The 19,091-nt window shown below is 40.0% G+C and overlaps 1 protein-coding gene across 1 annotated transcript in view; it reads left to right on the forward strand.

Annotated features, from left to right (window-relative positions):
- INPP5F (inositol polyphosphate-5-phosphatase F) overlaps positions 1–19,091 on the forward strand; it is a 40,096-nt gene that overhangs the window by 16,922 nt on the left and 4,083 nt on the right. The window contains exons 3-18 of the mRNA XM_069020149.1: positions 3,299–3,435; positions 4,131–4,259; positions 4,852–5,019; positions 5,311–5,367; positions 6,648–6,846; positions 8,668–8,847; positions 9,232–9,299; positions 9,743–9,867; positions 11,204–11,281; positions 12,025–12,145; positions 14,099–14,227; positions 15,721–15,838; positions 16,351–16,549; positions 17,409–17,480; positions 17,574–17,647; positions 18,861–18,989. Coding sequence (XP_068876250.1) covers positions 3,299–3,435; positions 4,131–4,259; positions 4,852–5,019; positions 5,311–5,367; positions 6,648–6,846; positions 8,668–8,847; positions 9,232–9,299; positions 9,743–9,867; positions 11,204–11,281; positions 12,025–12,145; positions 14,099–14,227; positions 15,721–15,838; positions 16,351–16,549; positions 17,409–17,480; positions 17,574–17,647; positions 18,861–18,989 — 1,983 coding nt within the window. The remainder of the gene's footprint in view (positions 1–3,298; positions 3,436–4,130; positions 4,260–4,851; positions 5,020–5,310; positions 5,368–6,647; positions 6,847–8,667; positions 8,848–9,231; positions 9,300–9,742; positions 9,868–11,203; positions 11,282–12,024; positions 12,146–14,098; positions 14,228–15,720; positions 15,839–16,350; positions 16,550–17,408; positions 17,481–17,573; positions 17,648–18,860; positions 18,990–19,091) is intronic.

Consider the following 19,091-nt stretch of genomic DNA (forward strand, 5'->3'; position numbering starts at 1 on the left):
GCATCTGCCACTTAACACAATAATTTCTGCCACAGCTTCTTCTGTTTCTTGGTCAGAGCACATCCCTGTGCAGTGCAGTGTGTGTACTTGTATTCATTTGGAGCATTCTTCCAGTGCTGGTTAATTATGACTCAGGTTAAATGCTGCTGACAAGTTTCCACAGACTCTATAAACAGGAGGGAAATGGGGTTCTTTCTTCCTTATCCCCAGCTTTTTTTTGTTAGCATTCCACTGAATCTTGATAGAAACTACAGGCTGTTCAGCATCTGAAATCTCTTCACTGAGATACAACTGAATTTCCTGCAATCAACAACCTAAAGCATTCTTTTTGCATGCAGCCAATTTTTAAGTTGTTCAAGTAACAAAAAGTATGAAAGTGGTAGCATAGAATTTCTTGGCTAAAATCAAAATACTTGCAAAAAGCAGCATTGTTAGTAAACTCAAGTACAGTTTAAGAAAAGCTACTGCAAAAGCATTTGGGGAAAGTAAATGCTAGATTGTTTGGGAAACGTTAGAGAAAAACAGCTGACAGTGTTGAAGCAACAGAGGAGTGAATTTCCATTTTAGTGAGGAATGAGAGGTGATAGCTTCCTTTGGATGCAATTCTTCAAACTAGTTGTGGCCATCTGCTCTGCCATAGTTCATAAAACACTGAAAATGAACGTTGGATCCTGAGAGATGACTTGAAACACGCATTTTTCTGGAATGGCGTACAGCTGTCCTGTTCTGCTGTTCACACCATCCCTCACACGTTGAGCAGGCAATAACTAATCTTCTGTGGAAATGCCTTTTTTTTTTTTTCCCCTTTCTGACTGCAGAAGCACATGCTCTATATTTAGGGATTCAGTTACTTAAAAATTGCTGGCTATTATAATATGCAGCTTTTACGGTTATTGTTGAAGCTTTTACTTCAGGGCATACTTTATCTGCATAATTACTTCCTGACTGTTTGCTTTTGATCTGCTGGGGAATTCCTGTTTTCTTTCAATGTTCTGTGGCTCTGGCTATAATACAAAGAGTTTTGCAATGTACACCATGACATTTCAGTGCATTTGAAAAAATGACAAAAGGATACTCAACTCACTTGTCTGTATTAAACTCTTAAGTTCTTGTTTACTGCTACCAGGGTTTGTTAATCTAGGTAAAGGGAAGACTGGATGGAGATTTTTCCTTTTCTGTTTTTTTACTGTGGCATATCTGCTCAGAAGTGCCTTTACCTTATACTTATCTCTAAAGAACCCTATTGATGAATTCACTGGAGCTCTAGATGGTCACCTTTCTTAAAAGAGTGTCTGTTTTGTTTGTTGACGTACATTCTCCTAGGAATGAATTGTGTGGCTAACTTTCTGTAGGTGGGAATAGATGAGATTATAGGACTGCCCAGCAGGAATATCTGCCTGGATGCCCTGTTGTACTTCCTTTCTGTTAAAAGCTTGGATTGCCCTGGCTTGCCAGAGACTGCTGGGTTTGTCTACTAGAAAGCAACATAAAAAGGGTAGGCCTTCTTCTCATATGAACTGATAGGCATCTCTTGTTGGTGGGTTTGGCAGCATTTCAGTTTCTCTTTTTCAAAAGGGTTTTTTTAACCTATTCATTGGTCTTCTCACTGTTGCATAAAATCTGTCATTTTCCTCAGCTTCCTTTTTCCCATGGCTGCTAGATGAGATGCTGGGGGCAAAGGCAGGTGTTCTCCAAGGCATGTTCCCTACACCTGCACAGAGGAGCTGTTCCAGCACCTGCTCGTCAGTGATGATCACTAAGTGGCATTTGCTGTCACTCTCTTGTCCTGATTTGGTATCCTTTGATGAGTTTTAGGAGATTGTGCATGTGTGACAGCTTGGAGTAACCTGGTCCAGCCTCAGGGCTGGCTCTGCTTGATCAGGGTGACACCCTGAGATCCCTCCTCACCTGAAGTGTCTCTGATCCTGCAGAGATTATGATTCTGCTGCAGTGTTCAGGAATAGCACAGGACTCCCTTCACAGGATCATATGTATTAAAGAAGTGGTGGTGCATGTTTTCATTCCCCTTCCCCTCCTCCCCTTTTGGGAGGCACCCTCTGGCTCTCACAGCACGTGTGTTGTTATGAGGATTTGAAATTTCTAAAGGCTTCTTAATACCCAACATAAACATAGCTCTTTTTTTAAGGCAGTAATACAGAATCAGAGGGAGGAATGGAGTGTCATAGCACAGTTGTCTGTTGGCAATGACTGTTCCTGTTCTTTAGATAAAAGAAACTGCGGGTTTTCTGTGTTTTTCTTAAGCATTCAGAGGATAAAATACTGTTTAGAATTTACTGAGCAAGGAGAACAGGCTTTGTATTTGCTATAGAGCTGCTAAATAGACTTTTCAAAGGCTGTATATCATATTCAGAGTATAATGCATGACACAATCTGCCATCACAAGTGTGGGAGCATATTTAAGTCTACCACAGCCTTTTATGTATTTATATCACCTTTTCAGTTGAACTCAGTTGGCTGCTTCTCAGCTGGGAGAAGCAGTGAGTGTGTATGTTTGTTTCTAAGACCTTCTCTGCCTTTTCCATCTCCCTTCACAAAACTTTTGCTTTTGACTCCTAAAAGCCCAGCATACAACTACTGCTGTAACCAAGGGATTGAAATCTAGGAATGTCCAGGCACTCTTCAGCAGCCAGTGGGAATGTTTGCTCTGTTTCCCTGTCTCATTAAAGTGTGGGTGCTATAACTGCAAGTGCTGTGGGCTGGATGTGTGTATGGAATGCACCTGTCACCAATATCTTCATTAACTTTAATCTCATTAATTTCTCCATCACTATGCACCCCAGGAATGATTTCATGAGCCCTTAAACATGTGTAAACTGCTTTATGGTGCAGTCCATGCTTGCTCATCAGATTTCTTCACTCATGAATCTCGTAATCAGATGTTACCTGTGTCTCTCTTGTTTGTACCTCCTGTCATGTATCAGACAGCACAGGGAGATTCTTAACTTGCTGTCTGAGCTGCAGCTGTTCTCAGACTGTGCTGCCATTAGTGGAGTGGGCATCATCCTAGAGATTGCTGATTGCTATAGGTGAGGCAGGGGTAACCTCAATGAAAGTCTGTGAAATAGTTAATCTTCTTATTATTTTAGAGACTGAATAAATATTTTTCAGTTTTGTTTTTTTTTCTTTATTTTATTTTATTGCAATGCATAATAACAAAACACAACAATAACAAATTATCATTCACTGGATTCTTCCAGTCAAATGGTTTCTGGCACACTAATCAAAATAAATGCCTGGCAAGACAAATAAAAGCATCTACTGATCTCTTTTTTCCCAGATTTACCATGGTGGCTCCTTTTAATTCGTCAGAAAGCATTGATTGGCAAACTTCCAGGAGATCATGAGGTTTGCAAAATAACAAAGATTGCGGTGATTCCACTTTCTGAGACAGAACCTCAGGATCTGGAATTGGAGGTATGGCTGTCCTCAAGGAACTCTGAGTGTCCCCCTCCTGCTTCAGTGAAATAAAAGTTAAATGCCTCTTATCTTTTTTTCCTGGTATAAGCAGACATCTTGAATATTTTGTGCTTTTTTTAAATACTTTTTTTTGATTAAAAGTATTTTTTAAACAGAAATCACAGGTTCTGCTAGGGAGGGAAATTGCAACAAAATAATACCTAAATTTCATAAAGATCACTGAGAATAATACCACACAAGAACAAGATGTACTGAACCTGGAGAAAGTATATATTTTTTTTAATGAATCCTTTGGCTTTCATCCCATTTTGGAATCTTAATTCTATAGCTTGGCTTGAAGGGAAATCCTTACTTCAGATGTTGCAAATTTTTTTTTCCCAGAAGAGAATGGATAAAGGAGCAAAAATAGAAATGGATAGTGGTAATGTAATTTGGGTGGGAAGTTGAGGTGGGTCTGGGCACTCAGGTGATGTCAAATTGAGGCAGAGATTCTCACAACCACAGGAGGAAATGCCTTTTACAAAAAATGGTGACAATCAGGCTGTAGATGGAAACCTGCATGTTTCCCCTCTATTTCAGTGTCTCCCCTAGGTTTCTGGACATCAAAATCTTGCTTTTGTAGAATTTCAGTTTTCTTTGAACTTTTTAAAGAGTATTTAAATGTTGGCTTTAATTCAATGTCATTATTTTAGCTTTGTAAAAAGCACCATTTTGGGATAAACAAGCCAGAGAAGATTACACAGTCCCCAGATGACACAAAATTTCTGCTGAAGACTCTTACTCAAATTAAATCTAATGTGTCTGCTCCAAATAAAAAGAAGGTAAAGTTTTCTACTTGGTTTTATTTCCCAAAATGTTTAGTTTACAGTTCAAAGGCTGTGATGGATGAATACAAAGACTTTAAAAAAAAACCCCAGTGAAAAACTGCAGAATGTGGAACTACTGTCCTGCTGCCCACTTTGATTTTTTAAATTTTTTAGCTGTGGCTCTTCTGTGGTTTTTCATTTTGTAATGACATAATTTTTGGCATAATTGCTAATAGAGTTCTTTTCTACCAGGATTAGCGTCTAGTGAAGTTCTAAACTTCTAGAAGTTGCTTTGTCTAAGTATCTCTTACGATGTAGAATTGGACTCAAAATTTGGTGCCGGTTTCCTCAGAGAACACCATACAATCTCATCTAACTGCTTTTAACACAATAGTGGCTTAGATTAGGAAGTCAAAAAATTAGGTATTAAAATTAGAATTATATTTCTGAGGCTGCTGTCTCTTGTGTTTATCTCTGCTGGGAATTTTAAGGTCCTGCTCATCACTGGGAAAATGCTTGTTCTGCAAGGTTAGAAATGGAAGATATGACTGGAGTCTTTTTCACTCACAGAGAGAGACATAAGAAAGCCATTTTTTTTTCCTTTCAGATTAGAGAAAGCAAAGAGAAAGAGAGACTGGAGAAGAGATTATTGGAGGAGTTGTTCAAAATGTTCATGGATTCAGACTCCTTTTACTACAGCCTGAGCTATGACCTGACAAATTCTGTGCAGAGGCAGAGCGCCTGTGAGAAAACCAACTTGCCCCTGTGGCGAAAAGTGAGTGCTTTGTGTTTGCTTCTTGCACCTGGGAGATGAGCTGCCCAGTAATGGGCATGGTCCAAACCTGGCTGGTCACATTCTACAGCAGCTCAACCCCTTCTCCTGTCACCAGCTCAGGTGCAAGGAGACACAAGTCTGCAGCAGCATGACCTGGAGTGTTTTAGTAAAAGCACTGACTTGTCCGTACAGCCGTGGTGAACAAACTGATGGACACTGGTGTCCTTCCCACAGATGTTGTCAAACCCTCCTTGTAACCCTGCAAAAACTGCCCTTTTGTCTTTTAAACAGGTGGATGACAGATTCTTTTGGAACAAGCACATGATTGAGGATCTCATCAGCATTGATGTGAGTCTTATTTCTAATGTGTATTATGAGAACCATTCTTTAGCTTTAGTTGAAATGTTTGCTTAAGGCCTTGTAGAAGTTTGATTACAAACCTGCTTGGCAGACAGGTCAGGATCAGGGCTGTGCCTTCTGTAGCTGAGCAGCTGGCACTGCCCTCTTCCCCCAGCCAGCCTTCCAGTCAGCCTGTGATCATTTCTAAGGAGTGAACTTCAGCTAAATTAAAAAATTTATGACAATAAAGTAACGTAGAATAACTTGGTATGTTTGTGCTGATTTCTGAAGGTAAATTTGAGTTGTATTCTTATGTGAAATAAATTATTCCTGAACAGAGCTGAACTTGATAATAAGGAGGAGCCAGAAGAGAAATAACCTCTGAATTCCAAAGTTTCCCTGAGATAAGATTTTGGTCCTCCACAGTGGAGAATAGTGTTTTTTCTCCTTGAGCAGAGTAGCTGATCAGTGTAAAACCAGTGTAGAACAAGTTGTTCTGAACAGCTGCTCAGAGTAAATAAAACATTTTCCTGGCTAATGAGCACATAAAGAAACAGAAAACCACCCCTCTTCCTTCAATGTATGATCTTCCATCACTTTAAATTGACCTTGTAGATCAAGGACTAAGTTGCTAACTTCTGTATGCCAGTTTAGGCCAAGTCTAATTTTCTTGAGGGATGACAGCAAACATCTTACCAACTTATGCCCTGCTTCTCTTTCATTGATAATTATCCATAATGAAATGGCTGTGGAGTCACAGCAGGGTAAACCTGTGCCCTCTGTGAAAAGTTGTGTGTAATGCAGGAGTTTAATGAGTTGTATTTTTCATGTTACAAAATATAAATGAATAACTTTCAGTTAGTGGGGAATTGAGATCTCAATGCTGTTTAGGAAATTGGTGTTTTAGGGTGCAGAGCCCTGAACCAGTTGTCTGGGGGACTAACTTAGCCCCCATGAAGCTTTCTGGTGGTATGTTTTGCTGAAAATAGGCTAACATCTACCTTCCTGTATAAATGTGATACAGTATGTGTCCACACAGAGGTTTTAAAACTGCCTTAAAGCAGGAACTAGGTAAAAAAGTTGCTTGCTTTCTTCTTCCTGATTTAAAAGCCCTATGACTGATGGAGGAAGAATGCTGGTACCTCTTACAGAAATAAGGATATGGCGAAAATTAAAACATGGGAAACATGTGAAGCAACTGTTTCTATAAAAGTAACATGAGAAATGGCAGAAATAATTGTCGGTAACATCGGACCAACAGGAGAGTAATTGTCTTTTGTAACCTTCAGAATGCTGAAGTGGACTTCTGGATTATCCCCATCATTCAAGGATTTGTGCAAATTGAAGAACTTGTAGTAAACTATAGTGAATCTTCTGATGATGATAAGAGCAGTCCTGAAACTCCTCCTCAGGAATCATCGTGTGTAGATGACATTCACCCAACGTTTCTGGTGGCGCTTATCTCCCGCCGGAGTCGGCACAGAGCGGGTAGGCAAGCACAGTTCAGGCTACTGGGGTTTTCTCTGAGCCCTGGAGAGGGATGCAGATGCTAAAACTGGAGAGTGCTGAGTTGCTCAGCAGATGGTCAGCCCCTGTCAGAGTCTGTACTGCAGCCTGCACTGCTTGGGAGGAGGGAGAGGAGAGGCTGCAGTGCCCACGACACTGCACAGCTGGTACTTGGGGTGGCTGCTAAGTGAGTAGGTCGGCTCAGGAGAGATGCATCCTTGCAGGTCACATTCCTGAGATAAAGTTCCATTTTTACAGAGATCCCTCTGATTAGGACCTTGCTTATAGCTCTGTGCTGATATATTTTGGTAGGCTTGGATGGGAGCTAAATTTTTAATGTCTTTCAGGGCTTTGACAGCAGCTAAAGTGACTTGAAAAGTCATGTGTGTGCATGCCTGTGTCCCAGGAGATGTTTATTAGGGGCAGGGTGTGAAATGTGACCATGCTTTGGTCTTGTACCTTCTTTGACTTAGAGTAGCAAGGCAAACAGAAATTATTCCCTGCCCTCAGGATCTCAGAAAGATTGAATCACTTTACTGCTTAATAGGTCCTGTTCAACTCGGCTTTTCAGTCTATCTGATTTTTATGATGATATTCTTCAATGTTCAATGTCTCCAACTCCTTTCTTACACAGTCAGGTTTTTAACATGTCAGAAAACCCAGGAAAAAACCTGTTGAGCTTGCCCTGTTACAGGACTGTGCCTTTGTACCACTGCTCACTTGGATGTATTTAATTCAGTTCCAAGGAAAATGGTTTGTCAGAACAACTTGGAGTAAATACTTGAGGGTTCCAGAGCAGTATCTAGTTTGCAGTCTGCTTTTTTAATACTAAATTGTTACACAGATACAGCAACTGAATTCTAGAGGGAGAATTTCTTATTGATTCCTTCTTACTGTTAATATCACTTTATTCATCTGATTGCTAGTCCAGAGCATAAACTGTGTAGAATTTTCTCCCTGTCTGATGAAAGGCTGTGATGCTGCTCTGACAATTTCTCTATAAAGGTCCCTATTACAGGTATTTTGAATTCCTTTCCCTTCCCTACTTTTAATCTCTTCCCCTCTGTGCTGTCATGGTTCAGATCAAAAGTTTAGTTCAGTGCTACTTCAGGAATTGGAACTGAATTTCCATGACCTTGAATATTTTTCCCACTCTCGTATTCCTTCCCCATCCTTTGCTATCACCTGCATCCTTTCTGAAATAATGATGTACTCTCCTTTGAGTCAAGGATATGTATGCAAAAACTTCTCTGTTTAATGACAGTGCAGAGCTGGGCAGGCATAAAACTGTGGTCAGAGGAGCATTATCTTTTCTTAATGTGCAGAGTTCATTACACAGGTTAAAACAAGGAGGGGAAGCCTTCTGTTTAGTGGAACATGCAAATCTTTTTGAGCTGCTTGTGGGATCTCTGTGAGAAGTGGAGCCTCTGTCACTAAAAGTGGCCTTTAGGTTCATGGAAAATATTGAGTACTAAAGTAAAACTTTGTGCTAAATGTGACAGAACAGGCAGAAATGTGTCTTTTAAGGTGGACCAGAAGTATTTGTGACTTTATAGTGCCATTAAACTGCCTTGCCCTATCAGCTTACTTTCTGCTGCTCATAGTATATCAGTAAATAAACTTTATCCATATAGTCAAGATAACTTCTGGGGAATGAAGTAGGATAGGAGTGACTTCTGCCATTGATCACGGATTTGGGCTAGAACTGTTGTCTTGTGTTAGCATGGTCACAAACAGCATCATAAGTTATTAATGTTTAAGACAAATACTTAAGGATGACTTGACCAATCTCATTCCCCCTAGGAATGCGGTATAAGCGGAGAGGTGTTGATAAAAATGGAAATGTGGCAAATTATGTTGAGACAGAGCAACTGATCCATGTCCATAATCACACCCTTTCCTATATCCAAACACGAGGCTCTGTGCCTGTTTTCTGGAGCCAAGTTGGGTACAGATATAACCCACGGCCCCGGCTGGACAAGAGTAAGTATTTGGGTGCAAAACCTAAAAATCAGGGGTCCCTTGCCACTCTTCTTTTGGAAGAGGTGTTTATGTGGGTATGTGGTGCATGTGTAGAGGGATGAAGCAGGTTTATTAAAAGTTAAATTTTTGTCCCATCTCCTCTGCACAAAAGGCGAAATGCAGCAAAATTCAATAATGTGTTTGCTGTACACTAGATTGTAACAGCAGTGTTGAAGCTGAGCAGATTAAAGAAAGGCCTTTTAAAGTAATTTTGTACAATGTGTTATTATCTTTAAGCTAGGCTGTCTTGGTTTTTTAGAGTACAAATCTGGGCATGATTTAATACATCAAACAGGACTTACTGCTGAACAGGCTGTTTCTGTCTAACACTGCTCCTCCTTGCAGGTGAAAATGAAACCGTGTCCTGTTTTCGTGCACACTTTGAAGAACAGCTAAAAAATTACAAAAAGCAGGTGAGTGTTACATGACAGAACAGTAATCTCGTGAAACTGCAGGGGATGAAGGTTGATGTTTTTAGGTTGTTTTTCTTGGTGATGTGTTGTGGGTTCTTTTAGAAGCTTGTTGACAATTGGAAGGTTGGTGCATAAATAGAATTTTACTTTAGGTTTTTCAAATATCCTTGTAAGTAAACAGTAAAACTCAGGAATAACTTATGGAAATGTGTAAACCCTATTTCTGTGTACCTGTCTGGTGCATTCAGAGTTTCTCTGTATAAAATTTGTGTAGGCAGGGAACTGTTGGAGCTCATTTGTTTCAGGTACAATCTAGCAAAGATTGTAACTTCAGCAAGATTGCTACAAATCTTTAGCTCGTGAGCTATTTGTTATTGCATGGTGTAAATCTAAGCCAGTTGTGTAGCAGATGATGAGTGTTAAATAATTAAACTTTTGAACAGGTTATTATTAATTTGGTGGATCAGACAGGCAGAGAGAAGATTATTGGAGATGCTTACCTTAAACAAGTTCTTCTCTACAACAATGCAAATCTGACTTATGTTTCATTTGACTTCCATGAGCACTGGTAAGAAACTTTTTAAAAATGTCACTTTGCATCTTTTTTATTGGCATGGAGGGCGAGTATAAGGGAGGAGAAAACCCATTGTTGTTTCTACTTCTGCATGAAACAGAAATAATTCCTTTAAAAAGAATACAAGTTTTAAACTAAAGCACTATTAAACTTAAAGTTTGGGTAACCAAGCACTGCTGTTTGTGATGTTGTGTCCCTGACCTGTTAAATATGCAGTCACTTATTGGGCAAAGCTTGACTGTCACACATTTTAAAGAGTTTCCTTAAACATGCCGTGAATGTAAAGCTGTGGCTGACCTGCTTTTTCAAGATATGTAGCATTTGGCTTTTAATTTTCTAGTTCTGTTTCTCTTCCTTGTTCCTATAAAAACATGATGGGATCTTTCAGGAACCTGATGCTGTTATTTCAATATAAAATACACTGGATTTTATCTTAATCTGGTGTGAGTAGTTGCTGTTTTCATGACTCCCCTCTGATGCTGCCATGCTCTAGAGCAGTGCTCACGTGCCCAAGCATCTCATCTGTCACAGGCATGTATTTCTCCTGCTCCCCTCAAGCAGGCTGCATTTGTGTGGGGTCTAAACTGGTTTAATCTTCATTTCCAAACTTAATCTAGGGATTGCAGCTGGCCTGGGAGAGCATTACTGACTGACTGAGTATGGCATTAGTAGATTTTGTCAGAGGGGGTGGTGGGAAGTGAAACCCCTCTCAGAACAGTATTGGCCTTTGAGAGTTCTGTAGGACTGTTGGCGCCCTGGATTGATTTGATAATTAATCTTTTGTATGAAGGAGCTTTCATTTTCCTTTGTTCACTTTTCTCCTATGAACAGCTGTAGTGACCAGGACTGTTTCTGCACTGTGAGCAGAAGTGAATTGAGAACAATCCTGAAAAATAACCTGATAGGGTAGGGGGAGGAGGGGGTGATGTGTCTATAGGTGGTTTTCTCTGTACAGTCACTGACAAAGCAGGACTCACCATCCCAGTTCCAAGTCTACAGCAGTTAACTTTTATTGAGACTAAAATGAGAGCAGAATGTTGCACATGCCTGAATGGCTGCATGCTTATTCTTCCTAATGGAAGCAGCATTAAAAAATGCAAATCCTTGAGAATTTCATGATCTTTTAACCTCTTGCCTTGGATTTGGGTGTTGAGCTGTACTGCAGAGTAGTTCTGAATATTGGCTCCTGTTTAAAGCTCATTGCAGGAGGGAATGCTTGTCTCTGTCATTTAGCCAAAACTTTCTTCGTTAATGTTACAAATAAAATAAAGTTATTAAATAAAGCCACTGCTCTAGTTCAAACTAACTTTTCTGAAATTCCGTGTTTCAGCCGAGGAATGAAGTTTGAAAATGTTCAAACACTGACTGATGCCATTCATGATATTATTCTTGACATGAAGTGGTGCTGGTAGGTACTTCACTGTTTTTAGACTAGTAGGGAACATTTGTAGAGGAAAACACCAACAAAGAGTAGATATTCAGAGGCCTTAATTTTCTCCCAACCAGTGTGTTTTATATTCCTCTTTCGATGTCCAGGTTGTCTGTCAGAGATTTTGTGTTCTGAAGTGTTGGTGTTGAACCCATGTGAACTCAAAAATTCTCAGGTGCTGTTTCCTGTCCCGGATTTGTTGCATTTCACGCTTTCAGGGTCACTCACATTTGATGTGAAACACTTCTTATTTGACCCAGAAACCCTAGAATGGCAGCCTTACTGTTCACAGCAAGTAGACATGTGTGACCTTTGGTTTGAACTGATTAAAGTTCATACCTTTGGGTAACAAGTGTGGCTGCAGCCTCAGTCAATTGTTCTTTGTTGTTCTGTATTGCTGTCATTATTATTGGCTTCTCTGTTCTTGAAATTAAATGCCTTTGCTCTTGAAAGCTTGTATTATGTATGCATGAGTTGAATTCAGCATCTGATTGCATCTCAAGTTTGTGGCCCCAGTAGGATTTATGTCTGACATCCAGCCTAGATTAAAGAGGAGGAGGATAAATTGGAACAAGAGGAGTTCAGAGTGGGGTGTGGCTGGGGTGGTGAGTGCAACCACTAATAGTGCTCCATGTGTAAAATGTTCTACTGTTGATAGAAACTGATAAAATCCACTGGATTTTGAGTGTCTCAGTGTGCTTTTGTTCTCTTCCTGTTGAAAGGGTTGACCAAGCTGGAGTGATCTGTAAGCAGGAAGGAATTTTCCGGGTTAACTGCATGGACTGCCTGGATCGGACCAACGTTGTGCAGGCTGCTATTGCCAGAGTGGTCATGGAGCAGCAGGCACGTATCACTGAGGGGCTGGGTCAAGTACTGAGTGCCTCACACCTTAGTTATTGTTCACAGAGAAATCTGTGCATTTGAAAAATGCTAAACTAACATCTACTAACAAATCTTTGCAAAATACTTGAAGAGCCACAAAGCTGAGAGGAATAATACATACAAATGCGAGACTTGAAATCATTATAGAACAGTGATGCTTCATGTCCTTCTTCAGAAAGGACTGACTGTCCACACCTTGGGAGAGGATTGTCTTGTTTGGATTTAGTTATTTCAGTTTAAGTGATGTAGGAATACAGAGTTCAGAAACAAGACACCTTCCCCCGCCAAGTCCTTCACTGAAACGATGTTAAAGGACTAACATCTAACAAGCTGGATGCTATTTTAGGTGCTTTGAAGTGAAATACTGTGATGCAGCAAGTAGGGAGATTAGTTGTCCCTTCTGTGTGTAGAAGAATAATTAATTCATGTTGTGAATAGCTGTGATGGTTGTGACTGTTGTGCTGTGGAGTTCTCCCTGTACAGAGCAAGGATTTCCAAGCAGACTGAGAGTACTTTCCCTTAGTTTTTCTCTTTGCCCTGGCCCCATTTGCTTTTTTGCTCTAAAAGCTCAGTGGTGACTCTGTTCCCTTGTGAAGACTTCACTGACACTGTACTGCTACAGACAAAGTGCAGACTTAATGTCCTGTAACTGAAACTTCAAAGCCCCAGTCACAGCCCCAAATGAGCAAACCCAACTGTGGTTAAAGTGAAGGAGAAGGGATGATGTGGATCCTTCATTAGGATGAAAAGTGAATGGTTCTGACCATTGTATCTGGCAGTTCCTCTTTGTCATCTGCTGTTATGAGCTCCTGACACAGGAGGAGTACTGAGGACAAGGGGAGGGATCAGCAATCCCACAGTCATTATTTTAGAACAGGATTTCTATCCACGGTAACTCTTGAGTTGCAAGGCAATTCTTTCAAAATCAAGAGTGTAATAGATTGTTGTGAAAAGGCTTCAGTAATCATTGCTGAAGTGTGAGCTTGTGATGTGCTGCATCATTGTTGTATTGTAGCTGAAGTCCTTGGGAGGCCGTTCATGACTGAGAAATGCCCTGAGCATTGCAGGGTCGATGGCATGGAGTGAAGGACTGAGAGTTACACGTACCTGACCCTTCTCTTCCTTGGAACCACAGGACCTGCTCTCTCTCATCTGGAAACTCGATAGGGCTTTCAAAGTTAATGAGCAGCTTTGTGTCAATTTTCATCGAACTTGCAAAGAGTGCTTGAACGTTTGGTTTCATTTGTAGATTGAAGTTTGCCCATGATTTATTCCAAGTTATCCCTATCATTTAGTGACTGCATTGCAGTTATGTGTGTGCTGCTCTATCCACTCAGGGTGTGTGCAAAGCCTGATGTTGGTGTTGTACCCCAGGCTTATCTCAGGTTCAGGAAAACTGAAGGGCTGGTTGTTCTGAGAGGGAGATATCTTACTTTAGTATCAGTGTGAAACAGTAACTGTCCAAAATGTGCAAGCACTGCTAATAAACCAACAGAAGAAGTTATTTTTCTTTGTTTTCAGAGCCTTGACGTCATGTATGCTTTTGCAATGGAAGACTTAACTAACTTGTTTATTTTAAAATTCTGTGATGACTTTTTTTGGAGGATTCTCTATTTAAAAATTTCCTGTATCTTGAGAATCTACAGTAACTTGTTTTTCTTCAGCTAATTTTTTTGATGATTGACTTAACATCCATAATTAATGTTACTGCTGCCTCCAGTGATACAATGTTCAGCAGTAAATCACCAATTCATTAATTTAATCTGACAAATTAGCACAATGGCTTCCTTTCCCCAATCATACAAAATCTAACAATTAAACGCTTGGCAAGCATTTCCATTTTCTTTACCAAGCTCTGATACTGAGAATGACTTTTACTTTGGGCATTGAATTAATACACATGTCAAATTCCAGCTCAAAAAACTGGGTGTGATGCCACCAGAGCAGCCTTTGCCAGTGAAATGCAACAGGATCTACCAGATCATGTGGGCCAACAACGGCGATGCCATAAGCCGGCAGTACGCGGGCACTGCAGCCTTGAAGGTAAGGGAGAGAACCTCACCTGCCCTCAGGAATGTCTTGTGTTCCAGGGCTCGTGTGCGTTGGAAGACCCTGGGGTATTGAAAAGTTCACCAAATATTCTGTGTGGTTTTGTTCTGGAGAGATGAGGCTTTGCAACAGAAGAATGGTTTGTGTCGCGCTTGGTGTGAATGGGAGAAGAGCTGAGCGCTCCCTGCTCTTTACCTGCATTCTGGTCCCTTCATGTCTGGGTACAAAGCAGAGCTAAGAGTTTAAGATCTGTATTAATTATTACATCCATCTAAATTTTAGCATGGTTATAGTACTTCTAAGCAGTTACAATACTTAAATTCTCCAAAGTTCTGGAGATCGGGCTATGTAGGTAGTAGGGTGATATTAATTAGTTACATTTTCTAAAGACTTTCCTTAATTAGCTGTAATGCACTCTGTCTACCAAGATTAAGCATAAAGCTCCTTGCTCTGTACTTCTACTGCTCTGAAAAGTCATAGAATTTGAGTATTTGCTGTGTATAGCTGGTGGAACAAATTTTAGTAGTATTTGCATTTGGCATAAGAAAAATAATTATGGTGGACATGCTTAACACTTAAATCTCTCTTTAAGTATCTTTACTGATCTTTGATTAGTTGATTCCACTAATAATTTAAAAAATATAGAACCAGCCTTACATGCTTGTTTTCATTGAGTATATTAAACTTTAAATCTGAAGCTCAGACCTCAATTTCTAGATCTACATTTTCAGGCCTTCTGCTGGAAGATTTCTCTACTCACTGTTGAACTTCATGGATCAAATTAATTTTAACTGTGTTACTTCTTTTAATTTGAAAGTGAAACACACTTGAAATATTCTTCATAGGAGTTGATGTGGCTTTTAGAACTGCTCTATGCCAGTGTTCAGAGTGTCTCTGAAAATAGAATCCTCTAATGAAGTGTAACTACCAAAACAGCTTTTTATTCAAATTCTAAGCCTTCTGTGGCCTAGAAACTTTCTTTTGTTTCTGGGGTTGTAAGGATATGTGCTGCTTTCCCTCAGTATGTTATGCTTGTCTTGTTTTGGTAGCAAAAGCAGAGAAGATGAAAACGGTTTTTTAGTAAGCTTCAGTCTTTTCTATTGTTCCAGTAGTGTTCCTGTTACATTAAAGGCCAAAAAATAAAGGGATTTTTTCTTTTTGAGGTATTGAAGCATCACAGTGATTGATGTCTTGAAAGTCCTGCTTCAGTGTTAGCTGGCTTATGTGTCCAGATCTGTTTTCTCTTGGAATTTCCTACTGAAATTTTAAGTCTGTCAAAACCAGGATTCTCTGCAGAGTCAAACAATGCCAGAAGATGCTCTTTGAAAAAATCAGTATTTTGAACTTCTATATGAAATAGTTACTTGAAGATAATTCCTGAGTTGCCATCTATTCAGTTCTGAGTTTCAGAGTGCCAGATCCTTTGAGCTCAGCCTGCTGCTCCAAAGTTTCATATTTGCATGGTATTTGCATGTTGTGTGTGACAGGGTGACTTCACAAGGACTGGTGAAAGGAAGCTGGCAGGGGTGATGAAGGATGGAGTGAACTCTGCAAACAGATACTACCTGAATCGTTTCAGGGATGCTTACAGACAAGCAGTCATAGGTAAGAGCACTATTTCAACCAAGCTGAGCTATGGTGTTTAGAAAAGATTATTAAATCATATTGGCATCTTTCTGACTGGTTTTTTTTTTTCCCTGCTGCTTAAAAGCACCTTGAGTGTGTACAGTGTTCATGTCTGTGCTGGACACTATAAGGAAGAGTCTCACTCACTTTGGAATTTAAGCAGCACTCAATTCAGAGTGATGGCATGCAGTGGGACTCATTGGAGACTTTGCCTCAACTTCATTTTAGCATTAAATGTCTTGTAGGATCTCTTTTTTTTAAGACAAAGTTAAATTTATGTAGCAAGTGTCTCTTAAAATGATGAGGAGCTCTTGTTTTTCACTGAAAATAGGGTTATACCTACTGAGCTTTCATTTTCAGGCAACATTCCATTCAGAAAGACCACCAAGAGCATCATTAAAATGCAACATTTGGAAGGAATTTACAAAACTGTTGCCATCTATCACTTTTAACTGTTTCATTCTTGTTTGGTATTTTATGGATTTTTTTAGATTTGATGCAGGGTATCCCTGTGACAGAGGACCTGTACTCCATATTTACAAAAGAGAAGGAGCACGAAGCCCTGCACAAGGAGAGCCTGAGGAGTCACCAGGAATTGATCAGCCAGCTGCTGCAGAGCTACATGAAACTGCTCTTGCCAGATGATGAAAAATTCCATGGAGGTTGGGCACTCATTGACTGTGATCCCAGGTTTGTTGAGCAAAGTTAAAATTGATCAGCTGCTGCTCTGACACCTCTGTTAATTACTCCTCATGTTAAAAGGTTTTGATAGCTGATGTGTGAACAGAAAACAAGTGGACAGCTCTGTAGAAGGATAAGAATGCTTGAAGGGTTTGAATACTTAAAATTATAAAAGAAAAGGTCCTCGGAATGTGTGCTTTTTCCTAAGTGCTGTAAAAATGGTGCATGCTGAAATTACCTTTGAGATGTCATCTGGAAATGGATGCATTTGGTTAATATTGCCAAAATGTGGCAGGTACCATGAGGAGAACTAAGGAGGGTTAGAAGGGAGTGCTTGAGGAGCTGTTCCTTACTGCTTTATAGGGAAAGTGTACCTTGACTGATCAGATTGAATCCCTGGGGAATGAGTCAGCAGTAGGTCAGTCTAGATTTCTGTTCATGGAAAGTAATGGGCATAAACTCTGAACTTCACTCCTTATCAAGGTCAGAGTTCAGTAGCCTGTAAGAGAAAAATAGTGGTTAGATCTCCTGCAGGTTAAATGTCAGCAGCTAAAACCAGCACAAGTTGTTACAACAGCTGTTCAGGGCACAGACTCATCACCCTCACTGAGGTATTTTTCCATTTCTCTGGTAGCATTTTTAATAGCTTGTGGGCTATTTATTTTTGGACCTTCTGGTGATATATTTGAGCTAACTTCAGGTTTGAGAGAGAGTGTTGCTTACATGGATCCATTTGATAACACACCATGATGGAAGCTTCTTGTAACTTGTGGTCAGCTGTAAAAGACTGTCCCCAGAACACACTGGGCATGGGTTACAGCTCTGCAGATAAAACCTTCTACCCTGTATTTATTTTTCTTCCCTTCAGTCTCATCGATGCCACTCACAGGGATGTGGATGTGCTGCTTTTACTTTCAAATTCTGCCTACTATGTGGCTTAGTAAGTTACCACTTTCCCTTACTGTGTGTAGTTTATTTTGGTAGCTTTGATTTAGATTAGCAGGAAGCACTAAATTCTGTTATTTTCTTCTAGTTATGATGATGAAATCGACAAAGTGAATCAGTACCAAAGGTTAAGTCTTGAAGCTCTGGAAAAAATAGAGATAGGTAAGAAAACAGTTACTCTGTGTCTTTTTTTGAGTGCTCTTAACGATGGCTTGATCACTTACCAAAGCATCCTGCAACTGCACTGAAGCAGCAGTCCTTGAAGTGTGGCACATACCCTGGGCAGCCCACCTAGAAATGGCCCTTGTGGCTGATAACAGATGCCAGGCTCTTCCTACTGCTGCAGATGGAAGCTTTGATCACCAGAAGGGTTCTCAAGTTTTCCCTCTTTCAAACTGAAAGAACCGCAGAGTCATCCAAACAGATTTCATTATTTATCAAATGGCAGTAACAATTTGATCAACTTCTGCAATGAGTCATGGGTTTGTGCATTCAGTGCTCTCTTCCTTTGATCCAAACACAGCAGCTGGCTTGGAATCATACTTTAGATCTGTTTCAGAGCTTTGTAAAACTTCTTTCTCAAGGTCTGATAACTAACATACTATTACAAAAGCACCTGGTTATGCTGATTTAAGTTATTTGCTATAGAATGTAATATCTGCAGGCTAAATTCAGCATTTTCTGCTGGAAGCATTGAAGATGTGATGTCTTTGGATCATGAGAAAGGTGATCCAGTTGGAGAGAAGGGAGTGTGTGGCCCCCTGATGGAGTTTAATCCTGCATTACACAATACACAGTGATGTCATCATCCCCTGACTGTAACTTTCACTGTGTCTGTGCAATTTCTAAGAGTTCAGGGGAGAGTTCTCCCTCACTTGTGTATTGTGGAGAGCTGTATCCTGAGGCACAGAACGGAGTGAAACATCTACATCTACACCTACACCTCCTTTAATGCTGTAAATGATGCAGTGCACTGAAGAGTTGAAGTACTTGATCTAAATCTTGAAACTTAAATTATGTCATCTTGATAAAAATATATTAGCTTTCCCTTTAATCCTTGCAGGAGCATTCCCTAAAAAACCTACAGGATGTAAAAAGTGTAAAATGTTTTTTTTCCTTCTGTTTGAAAGGGTGATCTGTAATAAACAATCAGGCTGGAGTGTAATAGACACACAGAATCTAATTGCTTTTTGTAAGTTATTGATTGTTTAGCTAGTGTGCAAATCTTTCATTTAAACTGTCTGTCCCGCTCTAATGAAAACATGAAGCCTTTTAGGCTGAAAAAAGACTGTCAGCATTTTCATCCCTTTAGGTACAGACTGCAGTATCTCTTTCAGTGTTTGGTTAAAGATTTCTAATCTGGTTTCTCTCTCAGGGCCTGAGCCTACTCTCTTTGGCAAACCCAAGTTCTCTTGCATGAGGCTGCATTACAAATACAAAGAAATGAGTGGATATTTTCACACTCTCAGGGCTGTGGTTCGCAGCCCAGAAGAGGATGGAAAAGGTTTGTATCCTGTGTAAAAGTTTTAGACATAAAAGTGTATTCAGGGTATCAGTGTTTCCCCAAAAAACCATTGTTCCATTGCTCTTAAAGTTTATCCTTCTT

The sequence above is a fragment of the Aphelocoma coerulescens genome, chromosome 6, assembly GCF_041296385.1.
Source record: "Aphelocoma coerulescens isolate FSJ_1873_10779 chromosome 6, UR_Acoe_1.0, whole genome shotgun sequence".
Lineage (NCBI taxonomy): Eukaryota > Metazoa > Chordata > Aves > Passeriformes > Corvidae > Aphelocoma > Aphelocoma coerulescens.